Source organism: Salvelinus alpinus, chromosome 6, assembly GCF_045679555.1.
Source record: "Salvelinus alpinus chromosome 6, SLU_Salpinus.1, whole genome shotgun sequence".
NCBI classification, from domain to species: domain Eukaryota; kingdom Metazoa; phylum Chordata; class Actinopteri; order Salmoniformes; family Salmonidae; genus Salvelinus; species Salvelinus alpinus.
In genome coordinates, this window is record NC_092091.1 from 7,412,001 (window position 1) to 7,434,337 (window position 22,337).

General features: G+C 48.2%; 1 protein-coding gene across 2 annotated transcripts in view; it reads left to right on the forward strand.

Annotated features, from left to right (window-relative positions):
• LOC139578042 (synaptotagmin-7-like) overlaps positions 1-13,784 on the forward strand; it is a 358,749-nt gene extending 344,965 nt beyond the window's left edge. The window contains exons 7-10 of one of the 2 annotated variants that reach the window (XM_071405195.1): positions 3,199-3,371; positions 4,183-4,297; positions 9,968-10,167; positions 10,547-13,783. In XM_071405195.1, coding sequence (XP_071261296.1) covers positions 3,199-3,371; positions 4,183-4,297; positions 9,968-10,167; positions 10,547-10,651 — 593 coding nt within the window. In that variant the 3' untranslated portion in view covers positions 10,652-13,783. Of the gene's footprint in view, positions 1-3,198; positions 3,372-4,182; positions 4,298-9,967; positions 10,168-10,546 lie in introns of both variants that reach the window. The other variant, XM_071405194.1, reaches the window with a different exon arrangement.
• The last annotated feature ends 8,553 nt before the right edge of the window (positions 13,785-22,337 follow it).

Consider the following 22,337-nt stretch of genomic DNA (forward strand, 5'->3'; position numbering starts at 1 on the left):
AGACAGCCCATCTCAGGGTGGGGACAGGCAGCCCATCTCAGGGTGGGGACAGGCAGCCCATCTCAGGGTGGGGACAGGGTGGGGACAGACAGCCCATCTCAGGGTGGGGACAGGGTGGGGACAGACATCCCATCTCAGTACGGAGCATAGTTCACAATGCATGTAGACCTGTCATCTCATCATGGTAACTTTTTTTCTTATGACATGTAGGCCTACATTTTCTGCAGCATAGCCTATCCTACAGTAATATAAAGACAGAATACACGTCTAATTTACCCATCTCCATCTGGCTTTCAGGGGTCACCTTGTTTTATTAATTGTAAAGATTATACTTTTTTTAATTGCGGCGGCAGAGTTTGAAATCAGCCTATCACTCGAATATCTTTGATTTAAATCAGTGCATGCGTGAGCACTCTCTCTCCGTCTTTCTCTCTCCGTCAACTCCATTCAAATATCATTCAAAATAGATAATGCTATTCTAGATTGACATATATAGGCTTATATATAGATGTCCTTGTAACGTTCGTCTTCCTCCTCGTCTGAGGAGGAGCAAGGATCGGACCAAAGCGCAGCGTGGTTTGAATACATACTATCGTTTATTAAACGAAGACGAAAAAACACTTGAACAAAATACAAAACAATAAACGACGTAAACAGACCTGAACTTGAGAACATAATAAAACATGAACGCACGAACAGGAACAAACGAACGAAACAGTACCGTGTGGCGAACAAACACAGACACAGCAACAAAGCACCCACAAACAAACAGTGAGAACAGCCTACCTTTAATATGATTCCCAATCAGAGGAAACGTAAAACACCTGCCCCTGATTGAGAACCATATCAGGCTAGTTGACAACCCAACATAGAAACACATAACATAGAATGCCCACCCAGCTCACGTCCTGACCAACTAAACAATACTAAACAAAGGAAATAAGGTCAGGAACGTGACAGTACCCTCCCCCCCCCTCCCAAGGTGCGGACTCCGGCCGCAAAACGTGAACCTATAGGGGAGGGTCTGGGTGGGCATCTGTCCATGGTGGCGGCTCTGGCTCTGGACGTGGCCCCAACCCCACCATAGTTAATCCCCGCTTCCGTGGCCTCCTTTTAATGGCGACCCTCCATATCAACCCCACTGGACCGAGGGGCAGCACCGGACTGAGGGGCAGCACCAGACTGAGGGGCAGCTCCGGACTGAGGGGCAGCACCGGACTGAAGGGCAGCACCGGACTGAAGGGCAGCTCCGGACTGAGTGACGGCTCTGGCAGGTCATGGCTGGCTGACGGCTCTGGCAGGTCATGGCTGGCGGGCGGCTCTGGCGGCTCCTGTCTGGCTGACGGCTCTGGCGGCTCCTGTCTGGCGGACGGCTCTAGCGGCTCCTGACTGACGGACGGCCCTGGCGGCTCAGGACAGACGGCGGCTTTGACGGCGCTGGGCAGACGAACAGCTCAGACAGCGCTGGGCAGACGGGCAGTGCAGGCGGCGCTGGGCAGACGGCAGACTCTGGCCGGCTGAGGCGCACAGTAGGCCTGGTGCGTGGTGCCGGAACTGGTGGTACCGGGCTAAGGACACGCACCTCAAGGCTAGTGCGGAGAGCAGCAACAGGGCGCACAGGGCTCTGGAGACGCACAGGAGGCTTGGTGCGTGGTGCCGGAACTGGTGGTACCGGGCTGGAGACACGCACCCCAGGGCGAGTGCGTGGAGGAGGAACAGGGCTCTGGAGACGCACTGGAAGCCTGGTGCGTGGTGTAGGCACTGGTAGTACTGAGCTGGGGCGGGGAGATGGCGCCGGATATACCGGACCGTGAAGGCGTACTGGCTCCCTTGAGCACCGAGCCTGCCCAACCTTACCTGGTTGAATGCTCCCCGTAGCCCGACCAGTGCGGGGAGGTGGATTAACCCGCACTGGGCTGTGTTGGCGAACCGGGGACACCATGCGTAAGGCTGGTGCCATGTATGCCGGCCCGAGGAGACGCACTGGAGGCCAGACGCGTTGAGCCGGCTTCATGGCACCTGGCTCAATGCCCAATCTAGCCCGGCCGATACGAGGAGCTGGAATGTACCGCACCGGGCTAAGCACACGTACAGGAGACACCGTGCGCTTTATCGCATAACACGGTGTCTGCCCGTACTTTCGCTCTCCACGGTAAGCTCGGGGAGTTGGCGCAGGTCTCCTACCTGACTTCGCCACACTCCCTTGTAGCCCCCCCAAGAAATTTTTGGGCTTGACTCTCAGGCTTCCAGCCTCGCTTCCGTGCTGCCTCCTCATACCACCGCCTCTCGGCTTTAGCTGCCTCCAGCTCTTCACGAGGGCGGCGATATTCTCCAGGTTGTGCCCAGGGTCCCTCACCGTCCAGAATTTCCTCCCATGTCCAGAAGTCCTGTGTATGCTGCCGCTGCTGTGCAAAATTTTTTAAATAAGTTTATAATTTTTTATTATTGCGTGCTTGTTTTCCATTTACTGCATCGATTGATAGGAACTAGTAACCTAAGCATTTTGCTGCATAACACCATAACACATGCTAACTGTGTACATGACCAATACAATTTGATGTGATTTGCTCAGGTTCTTGTTGAGGACATATTTCAGTCTTTTATTTAACCAGGAAGTCCTATTGAGGTCAAAATACCTCTTTCCAAAAGTGTGTAGGCCTGGTGCGTGGTGCCGGAACTGGTGGTACCGGGCTAAGGACACGCACCCCAAGGCTAGTGCGGAGAGCAGCAACAGGGCGCACAGGGCTCTGGAGACGCACAGGAGGCTTGGTGCGTGGTGCCGGAACTGGTGGTACCGGGCTGGAGACACGCACCCCAGGGCGAGTGCGTGGAGGAGGAACAGGGCTCTGGAGACGCACTGGAAGCCTGGTGCGTGGTGTAGGCACTGGTAGTACTGAGCTGGGGCGGGGAGATGGCGCCGGATATACCGGACCGTGCAGGCGTACTGGCTCCCTTGAGCACCGAGCCTGCCCAGCCTTACCTGGTTGAATGCTCCCCGTAGCCCGACCAGTGCGGGGAGGTGGATTAACCCGCACTGGGCTGTGTTGGCGAACCTCCTATTGAGGTCAAAATACCTCTTTCCAAAAGTGTAACTGTTTTCACATAACGGTTTTCTATCCATATCTCTCACTGTCGCTGTTTCTTCTTCCCTCTGTTTCTGCCTGTCCACCCCCCCCCCCCCCCCCCCCTCCCACCCAGGTTTCCCGTATGAGAAGGTGAGGGAGAGGACTCTGTACCTCCAGGTGTTGGACTTTGACCGATTCAGTCGTAACGACCCCATCGGGGAGGTATCCATCCCTCTCAACAAGCTCAGTGACTTGGGACACATGCAGACCTTCTGGAAGGAGCTCAAACCCTGCATGGATGGAGCTGTGAGTAGGGTTGGGTCAACTTTACCAAAATCCAGGTTGTAAAACTGGACGGTCTTTCTCCATTCAACAAATCCAGGTTGTAAGACTGGACAGTCTTTCTCCATTCAACAAATCCAGGTTGTAAGACTGGACAGTCTTTCTCCATTCACCAAATCCAGGTTGTAAGACTGGACAGTCTTTTCCATTCAACAAATCCAGGTTGTAAGACTGGACAGTCTTTCTCCATTCACCAAATCCAGGTTGTAAGACTGGACAGTCTTTCTCCATTCACCAAATCCAGGTTGTAAGACTGGACAGTCTTTCTCCATTCAACAAATCCAGGTTGTAAGACTGGACAGTCTTTCTCCATTCAACAAATCCAGGTTGTAAGACTGGACAGTCTTTCTCCATTCATCATGCCTATTTACAGCTTATTTCTCTAGGTTTAATCATTGTCCAATAAACTGTCCCAGACCAGGGCCCGTACTCACCAAGTGTCTCAGAGTAGGTTTACTACTTTGATCTAGGATCAGGTTTCCCCTATTAGGTTTCCCCTATTAGTCATTATGATTTAACATGTGAAACTGTTCTGAGGTCAGTCCTCCTACACTAAGATGCTTTGTGAGTATAGGCCCAGATCAAGGGTGATGTGTCTACACTGCATGTAAAAAGTGACTAACTGTCTGTCTGTCTGTCTGTCTGTCTGTCTGTCTGTCTGTCTGTCTGTCTGTCTGTCTGTCTGTCTGTCTGTCTGTCTGTCTGTCTGTCTGTCTGTCTGTCTGTCTGTCTGTCTGTCTGTCTGTGTCTGTGTCTGTGTCTGTGTGTTCCCCAGGGGAGGCGAGGGGACCTGCTGGTGTCTCTGTGCTATAACCCAACAGCCAACACCATCACTGTGAACATCATCAAAGCACGCAATCTCAAAGCCATGGATATAGGAGGAACATCAGGTTAGTCTTCTCTCCTTCCCTCCTTCCCTCCCTCCTATGTAACCCTCTCAAAGCCATGGACATTGGGTCTCCGTCCTTCCCTCCCTCCTATGTAACCCTCTCAAAGCCATGGACATGGGTCTCGTCCTTCCCTCCCTCCTATGTAACCCTCTCAAAGCCATGGACATTGGGTCTCCGTCCTTCCCTCCCTCCTATGTAACCCTCTCAAAGCCATGGACATTGGGTCTCGTCCTTCCCTCCCTCCTATGTAACCCTCTCAAAGCCATGGACATTGGGTCTCGTCCTTCCCTCCCTCCTATGTAACCCTCTCAAAGCCATGGACATTGGGTCTCGTCCTTCCCTCCCTCCTATGTAACCCTCTCAAAGCCATGGACATTGGGTCTCGTCCTTCCCTCCCTCCTATGTAACCCTCTCAAAGCCATGGACATTGGGTCTCGTCCTTCCCTCCCTCCTATGTAACCCTCTCAAAGCCATGGACATTGGGTCTCGTCCTTCCCTCCCTCCTATGTAACCCTCTCAAAGCCATGGACATTGGGTCTCGTCCTTCCCTCCCTCCCTCCCTCCTATGTAACCCTCTCAAAGCCATGGACATTGGGTCTCGTCCTTCCCTCCCTCCTATGTAACCCTCTCAAAGCCATGGACATTGGGTCTCGTCCTTCCCTCCCTCCTATGTAACCCTCTCAAAGCCATGGACATTGGGTCTCGTCCTTCCCTCCCTCCTATGTAACCCTCTCAAAGCCATGGACATTGGGTCTCGTCCTTCCCTCCCTCCTATGTAACCCTCTCAAAGCCATGGACATTGGGTCTCGTCCTTCCCTCCCTCCTATGTAACCCTCTCAAAGCCATGGACATTGGGTCTCGTCCTTCCCTCCCTCCTATGTAACCCTCTAAAAGCCATGGACATTGGGTCTCGTCCTTCCCTCCCTCCTATGTAACCCTCTCAAAGCCATGGACATTGGGTCTCCGTCCTTCCCTCCCTCCTATGTAACCCTCTCAAAGCCATGGACATTGGGTCTCCGTCCTTCCCTCCCTCCTATGTAACCCTCTCAAAGCCATGGACATTGGGTCTCCGTCCTTCCCTCCCTCCCTCCCTCCTATGTAACCCTCTCAAAGCCATGGACATTGGGTCTCGTCCTTCCCTCCCTCCTATGTAACCCTCTCAAAGCCATGGACATTGGGTCTCGTCCTTCCCTCCCTCCTATGTAACCCTCTCAAAGCCATGGACATTGGGTCTCGTCCTTCCCTCCCTCCTATGTAACCCTCTCAAAGCCATGGACATTGGGTCTCCGTCCTTCCCTCCCTCCCTCCCTCCTATGTAACCCTCTCAAAGCCATGGACATTGGGTCTCGTCCTTCCCTCCCTCCTATGTAACCCTCTCAAAGCCATGGACATTGGGTCTCCGTCCTTCCCTCCCTCCTATGTAACCCTCTCAAAGCCATGGACATTGGGTCTCCGTCCTTCCCTCCCTCCTATGTAACCCTCTCAAAGCCATGGACATTGGGTCTCCGTCCTTCCCTCCCTCCTATGTAACCCTCTCAAAGCCATGGACATTGGGTCTCCGTCCTTCCCTCCCTCCTATGTAACCCTCTCAAAGCCATGGACATTGGGTCTCGTCCTTCCCTCCCTCCTATGTAACCCTCTCAAAGCCATGGACATTGGGTCTCCGTCCTTCCCTCCCTCCCTCCCTCCTATGTAACCCTCTCAAAGCCATGGACATTGGGTCTCCGTCCTTCCCTCCCTCCTATGTAACCCTCTCAAAGCCATGGACATTGGGTCTCCGTCCTTCCCTCCCTCGTTCCCTCCACCATCACCTCCTGAATCCCTTTCTCAAAGCCGTTGTCTCTGGGAGTCTCTGGGAGTCTCTGGGAGTCTTTGGGAGTCTCGGGAAGACTCTGGGAGTCTCTGGGAGTCTCGGGGAGACTCTAGCAGTCTCTGGGAGTCTCTGTGAGTCTCTGGGAGTCTCTGGGTCTCTGGGAGTCTCTGGGAGTCTCGGGAAGACTCTGGGAGTCTCTGGGAGGCTCTGTGAGTCTCGGGAAGACTCTGGGAGTCTCTGGGAGTCTCGGGAAGACTCTGGGAGTCTCTGGGAGTCTCAGGGAGTCTCTGGGAGTCTCTGGGAGTTTCAGGAAGTCTCTGGGAGTCTCTGGGAGTCTCGGGAGTCTCAGGGAGTCTCTGGGAGTCTCAGGAAGTCTCTGGGAGTCTCTGGGAGTCTCGGGAGTCTGTAGGATCTATTGAGTTCTAGTCCCGTATTTACTGTTCCTAACCATGTTTGACTGTTTCTCATAGAACAGGTGGAAGAACAGAGGTTGGGTGATAGACATAGAGACACAGAAAGAAATGATGGGCACAGACGATCGGCCAATCCGGGGCTAGAACCCCCCGTGTCCAAGAGTGCATGTGTGGTCTGGAGTCCTGGGTTTTACTGTTACACCGGACTCCATTATAAGTCCTGAGTGTTACTGTGACATCAGACTTCATTATAAGTCCTGCGTGTTACTGTGACATCAGACTCCATTATATGTCCTGAGTGTTACTGTGACATCAGACTTCATTATAAGTCCTGAGTGTTACTGTGACATCAGACTTCATTATAAGTCCTGAGTGGTACTGTGACATCAGACTCCATTATACGTCCTGAGTGTTACTGTGACATCAGACTCCATTATAAGTCCTGAGTGTTACTGTGACATCAGACTCCATTATAAGTCCTGAGTGTTACTGTGACATCAGACTCCATTATATGTCCTGAGTGTTACTGTGACATCAGACTTCATTATAAGTCCTGAGTGGTACTGTGACATCAGACTCCATTATACGTCCTGAGTGTTACTGTGACATCAGACTCCATTATAAGTCCTGAGTGTTACTGTGACATCAGACTCCATTATAAGTCCTGAGTGGTACTGTGACATCAGACTCCTTTATAAGTCCTGAGTGTTACTGTGACATCAGACTCCATTATATGTCCTGAGTGTTACTGTGACATCAGACTTCATTATAAGTCCTGAGTGTTACTGTGACATCAGACTTCATTATAAGTCCTGAGTGGTACTGTGACATCAGACTCCATTATACGTCCTGAGTGTTACTGTGACATCAGACTCCATTATAAGTCCTGAGTGTTACTGTGACATCAGACTCCATTATAAGTCCTGAGTGTTACTGTGACATCAGACTCCATTATATGTCCTGAGTGTTACTGTGACATCAGACTTCATTATAAGTCCTGAGTGGTACTGTGACATCAGACTCCATTATACGTCCTGAGTGTTACTGTGACATCAGACTCCATTATAAGTCCTGAGTGTTACTGTGACATCAGACTCCATTATAAGTCCTGAGTGGTACTGTGACATCAGACTCCTTTATAAGTCCTGAGTGTTACTGTGACATCAGACTCCATTATAAGTCCTGAGTGTTACTGTGACATCAGACTCCATTATAAGTCCTGAGTGTTACTGTGACATCAGACTCCATTATAAGTCCTGAGTGTTACTGTGACATCAGACTCCATTATAAGTCCTTAGTGTTACTGCTGTCCTGAGTGGTACTACTACATCAGACTCCATTATAAGTCCTGAGTGGTACTGTGACATCAGACGCCATTATAAGTGATTCTAAGGCTGTTCTTTTCATACATTATTTGTCGCGGCGACCACACAGTGAGTGGAATATTACAGTCTCGGGGTCATCTAGTCGAGTCACAACACCTCACACACACACACACACACACACACACACACATGCACACATACACACACACACACTCACACACTCACAAACACTCACACAGACAGTTCCAATAGCAAGGTGACCTTCTATGACAGAGGCACGCATCACGCCACAGCTGTGGCTAGCTATAGCTCTATATCTAGCAGAAGAATCTACTGCCTCTGGGCTACTGATGTCTGCTCCAGCTAAACTCTCTCTCTCTCTCTCTCTGTCCATCTTGTTGTCTGCACAGCCATAGAATGAATAAGTCTCTAGCTTTAATAGGGTGTTCTGTGGTCACTCCTTCAGGTTTAGTCCGGTGACAGTATTTAACTGTTTTCAGAGACTATTACTGCACCAGGAATACAGAGATGACATGTCTGTTTGGTTGGTACGACGACACGAGAACAAACCCAACTCATGGCGCTCTGTAAGACCAGGGTGATGAACATATAGCCTGCGAGGGGATACAATCACCCACATAAGAGCTGTCGGGGAGCATCGGAAATTACAAAAAAAACGATGGATAGAGGAATATTTTTTGCAAATGTTAACAGGCAAGGAAATATAACCAATTTTCAGCGCGGCCCTCCGGATCTCATTGAAGACCAGGTGTGTCAAAATGAGTTTAGTCACCTCAACTTGCTCGATTTCCACATGATTTATTAACATATTTAGTTGAGGTTTAGGGTTTAACAACCCTGCTCTATCAGAATCAGTAGATTGACACCCTGCTCTATCAGAACCAGTAGATTGACACCCTGCTCTATCAGAACCAGGAGATTGACACCCTGCTCTATCAGAATCAGTAGATTGACACCCTGCTCTATCAGAATCAGTAGATTGACACCCTGCTCTATCAGAATCAGGAGATTGACACCCTGCTCTATCAGAATCAGTGGCTTGACACCCTGCTCTATCAGAATCAGTAGATTGACACCCTGCTCTATCAGAATCAGGAGATTGACACCCTGCTCTATCAGAATCAGTAGATTGACACCCTGCTCTATCAGAATCAGGAGATTGACACCCTGCTCTATCAGAATCAGGAGATTGACACCCTGCTCAATCAGAATCAGGAGATTGACACCCTGCTCTATCAGAATCAGGAGATTGACACCCTGCTCTATCAGAATCAGTAGATTGACACCCTGCTCTATCAGAATCAGGAGATTGACACCCTGCTCTATCAGAATCAGGAGATTGACACCCTGCTCTATCAGAATCAGTGGATTGACACCCTGCTCTATCAGAATCAGTGGAACTCGTGGATTAGATATTTCTTTGATATTGTATCCATGTGTGTGTCCTAACCTGTTGTATTCCTCTTCTCTCCCTCCTCCTCCTTGACTTCCACCTCCTCCTCTTCTTCCTCCTCCTCTTCCTCCTCCTTCTCTTCCTCCTTCTCTACCTCCTCCTCTTCTTCCTCCTCCTCTACCTCCTCTTCTTCCCCCTCCTCTTCTTCCTCCTTCTCCACCTCCTCATCTTCTTCCTCCTTCTCTACCTCCTCCTCTTCTTCCTCCTCCTCTTCCTCCTTCTCCACATCCTCCTCCTCTTCTTCCGCCTTCCATCTTCTCTACCTCCTCCTCTTCCTCCTCCTCCTCTTCCTCCTCTTCCTCCTCCTCCTCTTCCTCCTTCTCCACCTCCTCCTCTTCCTCCTCCTCTTCCTCCTCCTTCTCTTCCTCCTTCTCTACCTCCTCCTCTTCTTCCTCCTCCTCTACCTCTTATTCTTCCTCCTCCTCTTCTTCCTCCTTCTCCACCTCCTCCTCTTCTTCCTCCTTCTCTTCCTCCTCCACCTCCTCCTCTTCTTCCTCCTCCTCTTCCTCCTTCTCCACCTCCTCCTCCTCTTCCTCCTCCTCTTCGTCCTCCACCTCCTCCTCTTCTTCCTCCTCCTCTTCCTCCTTCTCCACCTCCTCCTCTTCTTCCTCCTCCTCTTCCTCCTCCTCCTCCTCCTCCTTTCAGACCCCTATGTGAAGCTGTGGCTGATGCACAAGGACAAGCGCATTGAGAAGAAGAAGACTGTGACCATAAAGTGTTGTCTCAACCCCGTGTTCAACGAGTCTTTCCCCTTCGAGGTTCCGGCCCACGTCCTCCGGGAGACCACCATCATCATCACCGTAATGGACAAGGACCGGCTCAGCCGCAACGACGTCATCGGCAAGGTAACCAACGCTCTGCCCCCTCCCACTTTACCTGAGCATCTCTGATTGGCTCATAGTGATAGCCTCTTTCTCTCAATTTTAATTCAATTTGCTTTATTGGCATGACGTAACAATGTACATATTGCCAAAGCTTAATCAGCATTAATAATATAATAATTAATATTGTCAACAGGACAACAGTAACAACAATAATCAAGGGTCAAAATAACCATACATACAGCAATGGCATAGAGGACACGTGCAGGTTGGTTGGTCTGACAGACACTGTCTCTCTGTCTCTCTCTCTCTCGCTCTCTCGCTCTCGCTCTCTCTCTCTCTCTCTCTCTCTCTCTCTCTCTCTCTCTCTCTCTCTCTCGCTCTCTCTCTCTCTCTCTCTCAGATCTACTTATCATGGAAGAGTGGTCCAGCGGAGGTGAAACACTGGAAGGACATGATGGGCCGGCCGCGTACTAATGTGGCCCAATGGCACGCTCTCAAGGCCTGATCGTCCCGCCTACCCCCTCTTCAGTGGCCCCGCCCCTCCCCCTAGTCGCCAACATTAAGGCCCTCCCCCTGCCTCCAACGTCCAATCCCCGTCCTTATGCACAGCACTGACTAGCTGCCAGGCTGCGAAACACGGGTACAATTAGCCATCCGCTCTCTATACCTTTAAACCCCTCGGCTCTCTTCTCCTCCTCTCTATCTATTTCTGCTTCTCTCTATATTTCTTCCTGTTTTCTTTTTATTCAACCCCTGTCTCCCTCCTTCACTCTGCCAATGGTCCCCCTGTTTCTGTTTGTCTGCCTCTGTGTGTGTGAGTGTCTGTCTCTGAGGTTTTTCTCTTCCCTGTCTGAGCCTTCCCTGGTCTTCTCTTCCCTGTCTTCCCCATCCCTAGTTTCTCTTCCCTGTCTGAGCCTTCCCTGGTCTTCTCTTCCCTGTCTTCCCCATCCCTGGTTTCTCTTCCCTGTCTTCCCCATCCCTGGTCTTTGATTGTTCTACAGACCCTACTTGTATCTGTTTCTGGAGCCATTTTGGAAATGATGTCCCAATGAATCACAGCTTTAAAAAATAATAATAATGCCTGTGTACAAATATTAACAAATATCCCACGTAAAAATACTACGAGTATAAAGTAAGTCTGAGACAGACACAACCCCTCTAGACAATACTATGGAAACTTATGGTGTGACGTTCCCCATCTCCTTCTCTCCTGTGTGACGTCCCTCTCTCTCTCTCTCTTTCTCTCTCTCTCTCTCGCTCTCTGGCACAATATTAGTGACTCTCCCCCTTACTTGACCCCTTGTCGTCTGTGTGCTGTGTTGTAGCTCCAACAAACGTAGAGATTATTTAAAAACTAAATGAACTGAACTGGGATGACAGGAGGAAAACAGTCAACTTCCCAATCCGGAAGGCTTCATCCTGGTATTCCTAGTACAGGAAGAAGAAAGCCCTGACGACGAGCAGAGAAAAAACAGAAGACAAAACAACAACAAAAGAAATACTATGATGTCATTTTTCATAAAAATCTAACAACTGAAGAATACCAATCAAAATGTTCTTCCAACGATATAGAAGAAGCAAAAAGCTGATTTTTATTGAGCCGTGGTCTGGTGCGGTCTGGTGTGTGTGTGTGTGTGTGTGTGTGTCTGTGTCTGTGTGTCTGTGTGTGTGTGTTCACTAACGCAGCACACCATTCAAACCTCTTATGTAGGATATCTTCTCCTTCTCTCTGTCTTCATCTATCACTCTATCTCTCTAAATGGTTTCCTCTTCATCTATCACTCTCTCTCTCACTGGTTTCCTCTCCATCTATCACTCTATCACTCTCTCTCTCTCACTGGTTTCTCTTCTCTCTGTCTTCATCTATCACTCTCTATCTCTTTAACTGGTTTCCTCTTCATCTATCACTCTCTCTCTCTCTCACTGGTTTCCTCTCCATCTATCACTCTATCGCTCTCTCTCTCTCTCACTGGTTTCTCTTCTCTCTGTCTTCATCTATCACTCTCTCTCTCTCTAACTGGTTTCCTCTTTCTCTCTGTCTCCATCTATCACTCTCTCTCTCTCTCTCTCTCTAACTGGTTTCCTCTCCATCTATCACTCTCTCTCTCTAACTGGTTTCCTCTTTCTCTCTGTCTCCATCTATCACTCTATCTCTCTCTCTCTCTCACTGGTTTCCTCTCCATCTATCACTCTCTCTCTCTAACTGGTTTCCTCTTTCTCTCTGTCTCCATCTATCACTCTATCTCTCTCTCTCTCTCACTGGTTTCCTCTCCATCTATCACTCTATCTCTCTATCTCTCTCACTGGTTTCCTCTCCATCTATCACTCTATCTCTCTCTCTCTCACTGGTTTCCCCTTCTCTCTTTCTTTCTTTAGCCCCTCCTTCCAACGAGGGCTTGGGGGAATTTTATCTGCACTTTTTGAAAAATGTAATAATAATAATAATAGTTTTCTTGATGTAAATGATAACACTGATAATGCTGAAGATGGTAATGAAGGTGACGGTGACTACAGGGAGTGGGATCTGAAGGGGTGAGCAGCAGTAGAATGGAGAGGTCTGGTCTGAGGTAGGATAGGTTTAAGTCCCAAATAGCACCCTATTCCCTATGTAGTGCACTGCTTCCTAATGAGCTCTGGTCAAAAGAAGTGCACTACATTAGGGCATAGGGTGCCATTTTGGGACTGAACTGTGATTCAGGTCCGGAGGTCGGTTTGGGTCAGTCAGGGATCTGGAGCTAGAGAGATACGAGGAAGAGATGATTGTAGATTGTGATTTGTAGGCTGTACGTGTATTTGTCTGTCTGTGGCTGTGGAAGACAGGGGCAGGAGAATGTCTCATTTCATGATTCTGTCTAAACCGCTCTGTGTAATGTTCTGGAAGAGAGTGGAAACATTTGAATTTTTCTGCTAATTCTGCTGTTTTCTTCTGTTCTGTCCTGACCTCATCAACCCAGCTGGCCAGAACACTTTGCTCTAAGATTTTCCTATTGCACAGCATTATTTTTTGCCACATTCAATGGGAATGCCTTGGGGGGGCTCTTTGTTTTTTGGTGTTTGAATGTAAGAAATCAGATGGAAACCAGTACTGTGATTTGTAAGAGAACATCAGACCGATAGACAGTCAGTGTACTTCCATACCAAAGTGTTCTGTATATACAGGGCACACCAAAAGCTATATGGGATTGTGTGATGATACACATTCTCTTTCCCTCTTTCCCTCTCTCTCTCTCTCTCCTTCTCTCTCTCTCCCCCTCTCCTCTCTCTCTCTCCCCCTCTCTCTCTCTCTCTCTCTCTCCTTCTCTCTCTCTCCCCCTCTCCTCTCTCTCTCTCCCCCTCTCTCTCCCCCTCCCCTCTCTCTCTCTATCCTCTCTCTCCCTCTCTCTCTCTCTCTCTCTCTCTCTCTCTCTCTCTCTCTCCCCCTCTCTCTCCTTCTCTCTCTCTCCCCCTCTCCTCTCTCTCTCTATCCTCTCTCTCTCTCTCTCTCTCTCTCTCTCTCTCTCTCTCTCTCTCTCTCTCTCTCTCTCTCTCTCTCTCTCTCTCTCTCTCTCTCTCTCTCCCTCTCTCTCCTTCTCTCTCTCTCCCCCTCTCCTCTCTCTCTCTATCCTCTCTCTCTCTCTCTCTCTCTCTCTCTCTCTCTCTCTCTCTCTCTCCCTCTCTCTCTCCTTCTCTCTCTCTCCCCTCTCCTCTCTCTCTCTATCCTCTCTCTCTCTCTCTCTCTCTCTCTCTCTCTCTCTCTCCCCCTCTCCTCTCTCTCTCTATCCTCTCTCTCTCTCTCTCTCTCTCTCTCTCTCTCTCTCTCTCTCTCTCTCTCTCTCTCTCTCTCTCTCTCTCTCTCTCTCTCTCTCTCTCTCTCTCTCTCTCTCTCTCTCTCTCTCTCTCTCTCTCTCTCTCTCTCTCTCTCTCTCTCATCTCCCTCTCTCTCTCTCCCCCTCTCTCTCTTTCTCTCTCTCTCCTCTCTCTCTCTCTCTGTCTCTCTCTCTCTCTCTCCCTGCCCTCTCTCTCTCTCGCTGTCTCTCTCTCTCTCTCTCTCTTCCTCCCCCCTTCTCCCCTCTCTCAATACACAGGGGCTTTATTGGCATGGGGAAATATGTTTACATTGCCAAAGCAAAAAACTATCTCCTCTCCTCTCCTCTCTCTCTCCCTCCCCCTCTATCCTCTATATCTCTCTCTCCCTCTTGCGTGAGTGGTTAGTCAGTGTGCTGTAACATGCTGGGCCACTCCAGTCCCCTTCAGAACAATCATCCAACGGAGGAACAGAGGAACCCTGTTTTGACAGCCTAGTGCCTGGGGTGTCACAGCACGTTACGCTCCCATTCAACTGTCAGAGAGGAGCAGAACAGACTCTCTCCTCTCTCCTCTCCCCTCTCCACTGCCCTCCTCTCTCCCCTCTCCACTGCCCTCCCTCTCCTCTCCCCAGCCTCCCACAACTCTCATAACAGCCTCCCTCTCCCTTTCTCTCTCCTCAACCCCCCCCCCCCCTCCCCCCAGGCCCTGCGGTCACAGGATTCAGGGAGGATTCAGCTAAAAATAATGAGCCGTGCAGGCTAGGGGACTAGGAGTCAGGGAGTAGGGGACTAGGGGACTAGGAGTCAGGGAGTAGGGGACTAGGAGTCAGGGGGTAGGGGACTAGGAGTCAGGAGGTATGGGACTAGGGGACTAGGAGTCAGGGAGTAGGGGACTAGGGGACTAGGGGACTAGGAGTCAGGGGACTAGGAGTCAGGGGGTAGGGGACTAGGGGACTAGGAGTCAGGGGGTAGGGGACTAGGGGACTAGGAGTCAGGGGCTAGGGGACTAGGAGTCAGGGGACTAGGGGACTAGGAGTCAGGGGGTAGGGGACTAGGGGACTAGGAGTCAGGGAGTAGGGGCTAGGGGACTAGGAGTCAGGGAGTAGGGGACTAGGGGACTAGGAGTCAGGGGGTAGGGGCTAGGGGACTAGGAGTCAGGGAGTAGGGGACTAGGGGACTAGGAGTCAGGGAGTAGGGGCTAGGGGAATAGGAGTCAGGGAGTAGGGGACTAGGGGACTAGGAGTCAGGGGTTAGGGGCTAGGGGACTAGGAGTCAGGGAGTAGGGGACTAGGGGACTAGGAGTCAGGGGGTAGGGGCTAGGGGCTAGGGGACTAGGAGTCAGGGAGTAGGGGGTAGGGGACTAGGAGTCAGGGAGTAGGGGGTAGGGATAGGGTAGGGAGCAGGTAGCTATGTGTTGCTAGGATAATGTCTCTACTAGCCAGGCTCTGCACACTGCACAAGTCTGGTTGACAACACTAACAAGGCATGTTATCGTAGAGGTCATGCTGAGATATGAGCCTTAGCATGGTTACTGTGTGTTGTGGTAACGACACTAGCTCTGTAATCTCAGACAGGGACAGTGAGAGGGACAGGAGCTGTTATCTCAGACAGAAACAGGGACAGGGACAGTAGCTGTTATCTCAGACAGAACAGGGACAGGAGCTGTTATCTCAGACAGAAACAGGGACAGGGACAGTAGCTGTTATCTCAGACAGAACAGGGACAGGAGCTGTTATCTCAGACAGAAACAGGGACAGGGACAGGAGCTGTTATCTCAGACAGAAACAGGGACAGGGACAGGAGCTGTTATCTCAGACAGAAACAGTGACAGGGACAGGAGCTGTTATCGCAGACAGAACAGGGACAGGAGCTGTTATCTCAGACAGAACAGGGACAGGAGCTGTTATCTCAGATAGAAACAATGACAGTAGCTGTTATCTCAGACAGAACAGGGACAGTAGCTGTTATCTCAGACAGAAACAGGGACAGGAGCTGTTATCTCAGACAGAACAGGGACAGGAGCTGTTATCTCAGACAGAACAGTGACAGGAGCTGTTATCTCAGACAGAAACAGTGACAGGAGCTGTTATCTCAGACAGAACAGGGACAGTAGCTGTTATCTCAGACAGAACAGGGACAGTAGCTGTTATCTCAGACAGAAACAGGGACAGGAGCTGTTATCTCAGACAGAAACAGTGACAGTAGCTGTTATCTCAGACAGAACAGGGACAGTAGCTGTTATCTCAGACAGAACAGGGACAGTAGCTGTTATCTCAGATAGAAACAATGACAGTAGCTGTTATCTCAGACAGAACAGGGACAGTAGCTGTTATCTCAGACAGAACAGGGACAGTAGCTGTTATCTCAGACAGAACAGGGACAGTAGCTGTTATCTCAGACAGAAACAGTGACAGGAGCTGTTATCTCAGACAGAACAGGGACAGTAGCTGTTATCTCAGACAGAAACAGGGACAGTAGCTGTTATCTCAGACAGAAACAGTGACAGGAGCTGTTATCTCAGACAGAACAGGGACAGTAGCTGTTATCTCAGACAAAACAGGGACAGTAGCTGTTATCTCAGATAGAAACAGGGACCGTATCTCCCTACACACTGCATCTATACTGTTTGCATCCCAAAGAGTAGCCTATTCACTATATAGGGAATAGGGTGGCATAGGGCTCTGGTCAAAAGTAGTGCACTATAATAGGGAATAGGGTTCCATAGGGCTCTGGTCTAAAGTAGTGCACTATATAGGGAATAGGGTTCCATTTGGAACTCAGACCATCCATACTCTGACATGTTTATTCATGGGACCAAGCCCAACTTCATAATAGTCACAACCGTACCCTCCCTTGCTCCCTTGCTCCCTCCTCCCTCCTCCCTCCCTCCCTCCCTCCCACCCCTCCCTTCCCTCCCTCCACATCCCTCTTCTCTCCTCTCCCCTGCTCCCCACCCACCGCTCTCTCCCGTCTCTCTCCCTCATGCAAATAACTGAACGCTTTATTGGCATAAGAGGTCAGAGCAGTTTGCCAAAGGATTAGCTAATTATTGTTCTTGGTCTAACCCGGGTTGTTTGTCCTTGCCATTTCCCCGGTCCCTCCATCCCTCAGTGTCCATCTTATTGTGTGACATCGCTCCTCCTGACAACTTAAAGGGTTGTGGGCGATGTGTCAGTGTATTGGAAAGGTACCGAGCGTACCATTGAAATATTGAGATGAAATGTTGTGTACTGTACTTTAACGGTACTTCGCTATATTGTAGTCTACGTTGTTCAAGGTAAACGCTTAGTGCCTGTAGAGGACAATTCTTCCTGTGTGTTTAGTTCTCTGAATCCTGTTCTCGAACACATTGTAGTTGTTACCTGGTCATTGTTCAGGTACTGATGCTCTGGTACCAAAATATAGATTGGATCCTCTAGGTCAGGTTCCTGGATAGATATTATGTCTAGGTTTAATCTGGGTCAGGTTCCTGGATAGATAATGTGTCTAGGTTTAATCTGGGTCAGGTTCCTGGATAGATAATGTGTCTAGGTTTAATCTGGGTCAGGTTCCTGGATAGATATTGTGTCTAGGTTTAATCTGGGTCAGGTTCCTGGATAGATAATGTGTCTAGGTTTAATCTGGGTCAGGTTCCTGGATAGATAATGTGTCTAGGTTTAATCTGGGTCAGGTTCCTGGATAGATAATGTGTCTAGGTTTAATCTGGGTCAGGTTCCTGGATAGATATTGTGTCTAGGTTTAATCTGGGTCAGGTTCCTGGATAGATACTATGTCTAGGTTTAATCTGGGTCAGGTTCCTGGATAGATATTGTGTCTAGGTTTAATCTGGGGCAGGTTCCTGGATAGATATTGTGTCTAGGTTTAATCTGGGTCAGGTTCCTGGATAGATAATGTGTCTAGGTTTAATCTGGGTCAGGTTCCTGGATAGATAATGTGTCTAGGTTTAATCTGGGTCAGGTTCCTGGATAGATATTGTGTCTAGGTTTAATCTGGGTCAGGTTCCTGGATAGATACTATGTCTAGGTTTAATCTGGGTCAGGTTCCTGGATAGATAATGTGTCTAGGTTTAATCTGGGTCAGGTTCCTGGATAGATACTATGTCTAGGTTTAATCTGGGTCAGGTTCCTGGATAGATAATGTGTCTAGGTTTAATCTGGGTCAGGTTCCTGGATAGATAATGTGTCTAGGTTTAATCTGGGTCAGGTTCCTGGATAGATATTATGTCTAGGTTTAATCTGGGTCAGGTTCCTGGATAGATAATGTGTCTAGGTTTAATCTGGGTCAGGTTCCTGGATAGATACTATGTCTAGGTTTAATCTGGGTCAGGTTCCTGGATAGATAATGTGTCTAGGTTTAATCTGGGTCAGGTTCCTGGATAGATACTATGTCTAGGTTTAATCTGGGTCAGGTTCCTGGATAGATAATGTGTCTAGGTTTAATCTGGGTCAGGTTCCTGGATAGATAATGTGTCTAGGTTTAATCTGGGTCAGGTTCCTGGATAGATATTATGTCTAGGTTTAATCTGGGTCAGGTTCCTGGATAGATAATGTGTCTAGGTTTAATCTGGGTCAGGTTCCTGGATAGATACTATGTCTAGGTTTAATCTGGGTCAGGTTCCTGGATAGATAATGTGTCTAGGTTTAATCTGGGTCAGGTTCCTGGATAGATAATGTGTCTAGGTTTAATCTGGGTCAGGTTCCTGGATAGATAATGTGTCTAGGTTTAATCTGGGTCAGGTTCCTGGATAGATAATGTGTCTAGGTTTAATCTGGGTCAGGTTCCTGGATAGATACTATGTCTAGGTTTAATCTGGGTCAGGTTCCTGGATAGATAATGTGTCTAGGTTTAATCTGGGTCAGGTTCCTGGATAGATAATGTGTCTAGGTTTAATCTGGGTCAGGTTCCTGGATAGATAATGTGTCTAGGTTTAATCTGGGTCAGGTTCCTGGATAGATACTATGTCTAGGTTTAATCTGGGTCAGGTTCCTGGATAGATACTATGTCTAGGTTTAATCTGGGTCAGGTTCTTGGATAGATAGTATGTCTAGGTTTAATCTGGGTCAGGTTCTTGGATAGATAGTATGTCTAGGTTTAATCTGGGTCAGGTTCCTGGATAGATACTATGTCTAGGTTTAATCTGGGTCAGAGGAACTGGCCCTCTGTGTCTTCCTTGACTAGTCAGTAGGTGTTAAGGTGGGTTTAGCCAGACGGCCTCCCCTAAAGCTCACCCCTTCAATTGTTTTATTAAGCATCTGGTGTAAAACCCTTCGGTGTGACTACTCCCTATCAGGTATGCAGGAAAGCATTATTCTAAATGCTATCTAACTGAATATGAAAAACAACAATAACAAAGTAATAATATTTTGGGTTTCCGTTTTGACTGTTGGTCTGTGTTTGTGTACAGTATGTGTGTGCTTGGTGTTCCTGTGTTTAGGGTTTTGTTTCTCTCTGTTTTGAAGAAAAAAAAGAAAAAAAAGAGTTTTTTCTGTACATATTGTTGTTGAAAAATGATGAACTATTTGTTTGTTGTACGCTGCAATACGTTTTAACCTTCTGTCACTTGAACAGACGGAGGAATTGACAATAATATTCCAGATGACGATGACGCTGATTATAACTGCCCTTCTTGAACAAGGGCTCTTGATGTCTGTTGTATTTGTTGTTGGAGGTGACAGTTGGGAGGGGAGGTCGGAGGAGCGAGAGACAGAGATACCCAACACACTTCCCAGGACCAGAACAATCTCTTCAATAATATGTCACTACGTTTAAAAAATAATAATAATAATCTTCACAATTACAAACATGAACAAATATTGGATGTTTTTACGTTCATAAGTACCGTATTATTTGTAGATTGTCATCTGTCACAACAGACTAGTCCTACAGTAATATCACCACCCAAAGTATCAACAGCCTACAGTCACTGAAACATTTTATTTTATACCTTTATTTAACTTGACAAGCCAGTTAAAGAACAAATTCATATTTTCAATGACGGCCTGGGAACAGTGGGTTAACTGCCTTGTTCAGGGGCAGAACGACATATTTTTACCTTGTCACCCCGGATGACACTGGGCCAATTGTGCGCCGCCCTAACCCAATCACAGCCGGATGTGATACAGCCTGGATTCAAACCAGGGACTATAGTGACGCCTCTTGCACTGAGATGCAGTGCCTTAGACCGCTGCAACACTCGGGAGACCAAATGCTTCTCAAGCTCAGCCTATAATTAAACTAAGTATGGTGTGTTAGATTAGATATAGACGGGACAAAAGCCCCTCAGATCACAGCAATTTGACTGGAACGCTCATGGTTGCACTCAATATGGTTGCCAGTCGACCCATCACCCACACTTGAGTGGGAAAACCTTTTCTAAGAATCGTATTTCTATTGGGCTATATGTTCCTCCTCGTCGCTCCGCCGTGGTCACTTGGAGTTCTTTGGTAGATGGCTGTTCCCCCACATCGCTTCCCTCCCTCTGCCGTAGTGCATTCAGAGAGGGCTATATGTTCCTCAATGCCGGTCCCCTCCCTCTGCAGCGGTAGCTTGACATTCCCTCTCACCCCTATCAGCTCCTACAGAAGGCAGCCTGGCTAACTGGTTGGCTGTATGGGGTTTTACTGTAATACAGAAAGCAGCCTGGCTAACTGGTTGGCTGTATGGGGTTTTACTGTAATACAGAAAGCAGCCTGGCTAACTGGCTGGCTGTATGGGGTTTTACTGTAATACAGAAAGCAGCCTGGCTAACTGGTTGGCTGAATGGGGTTTTACTGTAATACAGAAAGCAGCCTGGCTAACTGGCTGTAATGGGGGGTTTACTGTAATACAGAAAGCAGCCTGGCTAACTGGCTGTAATGGGGTTTTACTGTAATACAGAAAGCAGCCTGTCTAACTGGCTGTAATGGGGGGTTTACTGTAAAACCATTGTGTTATAGAGGATTAACTCCAGAATATGATGTCATGCTGTCTGTTTAAATCAACACTCAACCCTATTCATAGGTTGCACCTCCGTCACTTGGGTCGCGTCATGCCGTTGTAATGAACGTTCTCGAGCTGCCCTCTACCGGCGGCGCGATAGTGGTGCCCCGGAAATGTGATTAACCCCAGTCATTCTGGACGGAGGCTGACGAATGTGTAGTCTAACTTACACTATAGTGCCTGGAAATACGATGACATTGCTAAAGTACTCAAATGTTTTGTAAGAAACAACTTTGCCAGTATTATTAGGTTGTCATTTTTACTTTAAACAGATGGGAATGTTGCCATTAGATATATATATTTTAAAGAAAATAGCTTTGACTCCGTCTGAATGGCATTGTATTTCCAAGACACTGTAATGGAAATTTTATTAAATCTTCATCGGCGCTAAATTACAATGCGTTGAGTATAATGTTCAGTTGGGTATCAGTCCCAAAACGACCTACCAAACAATAGCGACAAAACATGCACTCCGTGAATACACTGGTGGGTCTGTGAGAGGTGTAGGGGACGAGGGGGGGGGTAGGTCAAAACGAATAATAGCCCTATAAACATGACTGATAATATTTCAATGGTCTTAACTTTTGACATGTTTCAGTTCGGATGGCGGCTCGGCGAAACCGAATGAGTGTGCTTCTATACTCCCTTATAACACCTTCGCTTGGAAAAACGAGGGGGGAAAAGTGCCATTAGTACTGTTTGTCCATTTTGAGAAGCCGTAGCCAATATACACTTCCTCAAAATAGTTAGACCCGAATCAAAAATAATTTAAGAAATCTTTCATTCATTTTCACGTTTTTGCAGAGGAGATCTTCGTAATTTTACATCTAACTAAGATGTTTGGTGCAGTATTTCACAATGAACAAATGTGGATGTAAACGGTTCGTCTCCCCTTGAATGACAACAAAGACTTTATTGAAGAATCCCTACAGTCGACCAATCACGGACGAAGGGTCGACTACTTTGTGTGTGTGTGTCCGAACAGCCCAAAACAACCTTAAACGACTGAAGTCTAAAACGAACAAAAACGTCACAAAATGTCATCGTAATATATGCACGAACTCTTCCCGAACTGTTTCGTCTGGGAAGTATACGGACGCCTTTAGTTCCAGTCAAATGTATAGAAACAGAAACAGTGGATTTAACCCCGAACAATGTAAAAACATATATTGGGGGACTAGGGTTGCAAAATTCTGGTAACTTTGGATTCTAGATCCTGGTTGGGTGAATTCTAGATTTCCTCCTTATTCCTTCCTGATTCCGGAAATCTTCCAACAGGGATTTCTGGGGATTTTGGTAAAGTTATGGACATTTTGATACCCTATGCAAGACCATATTGGGTTACTTCTCCAAAACAAACACAAGTTTATCTGCAACAGGACATGTACACCAATAACAGAATAACAGCCCCAGAGCGTTTGTTATTGT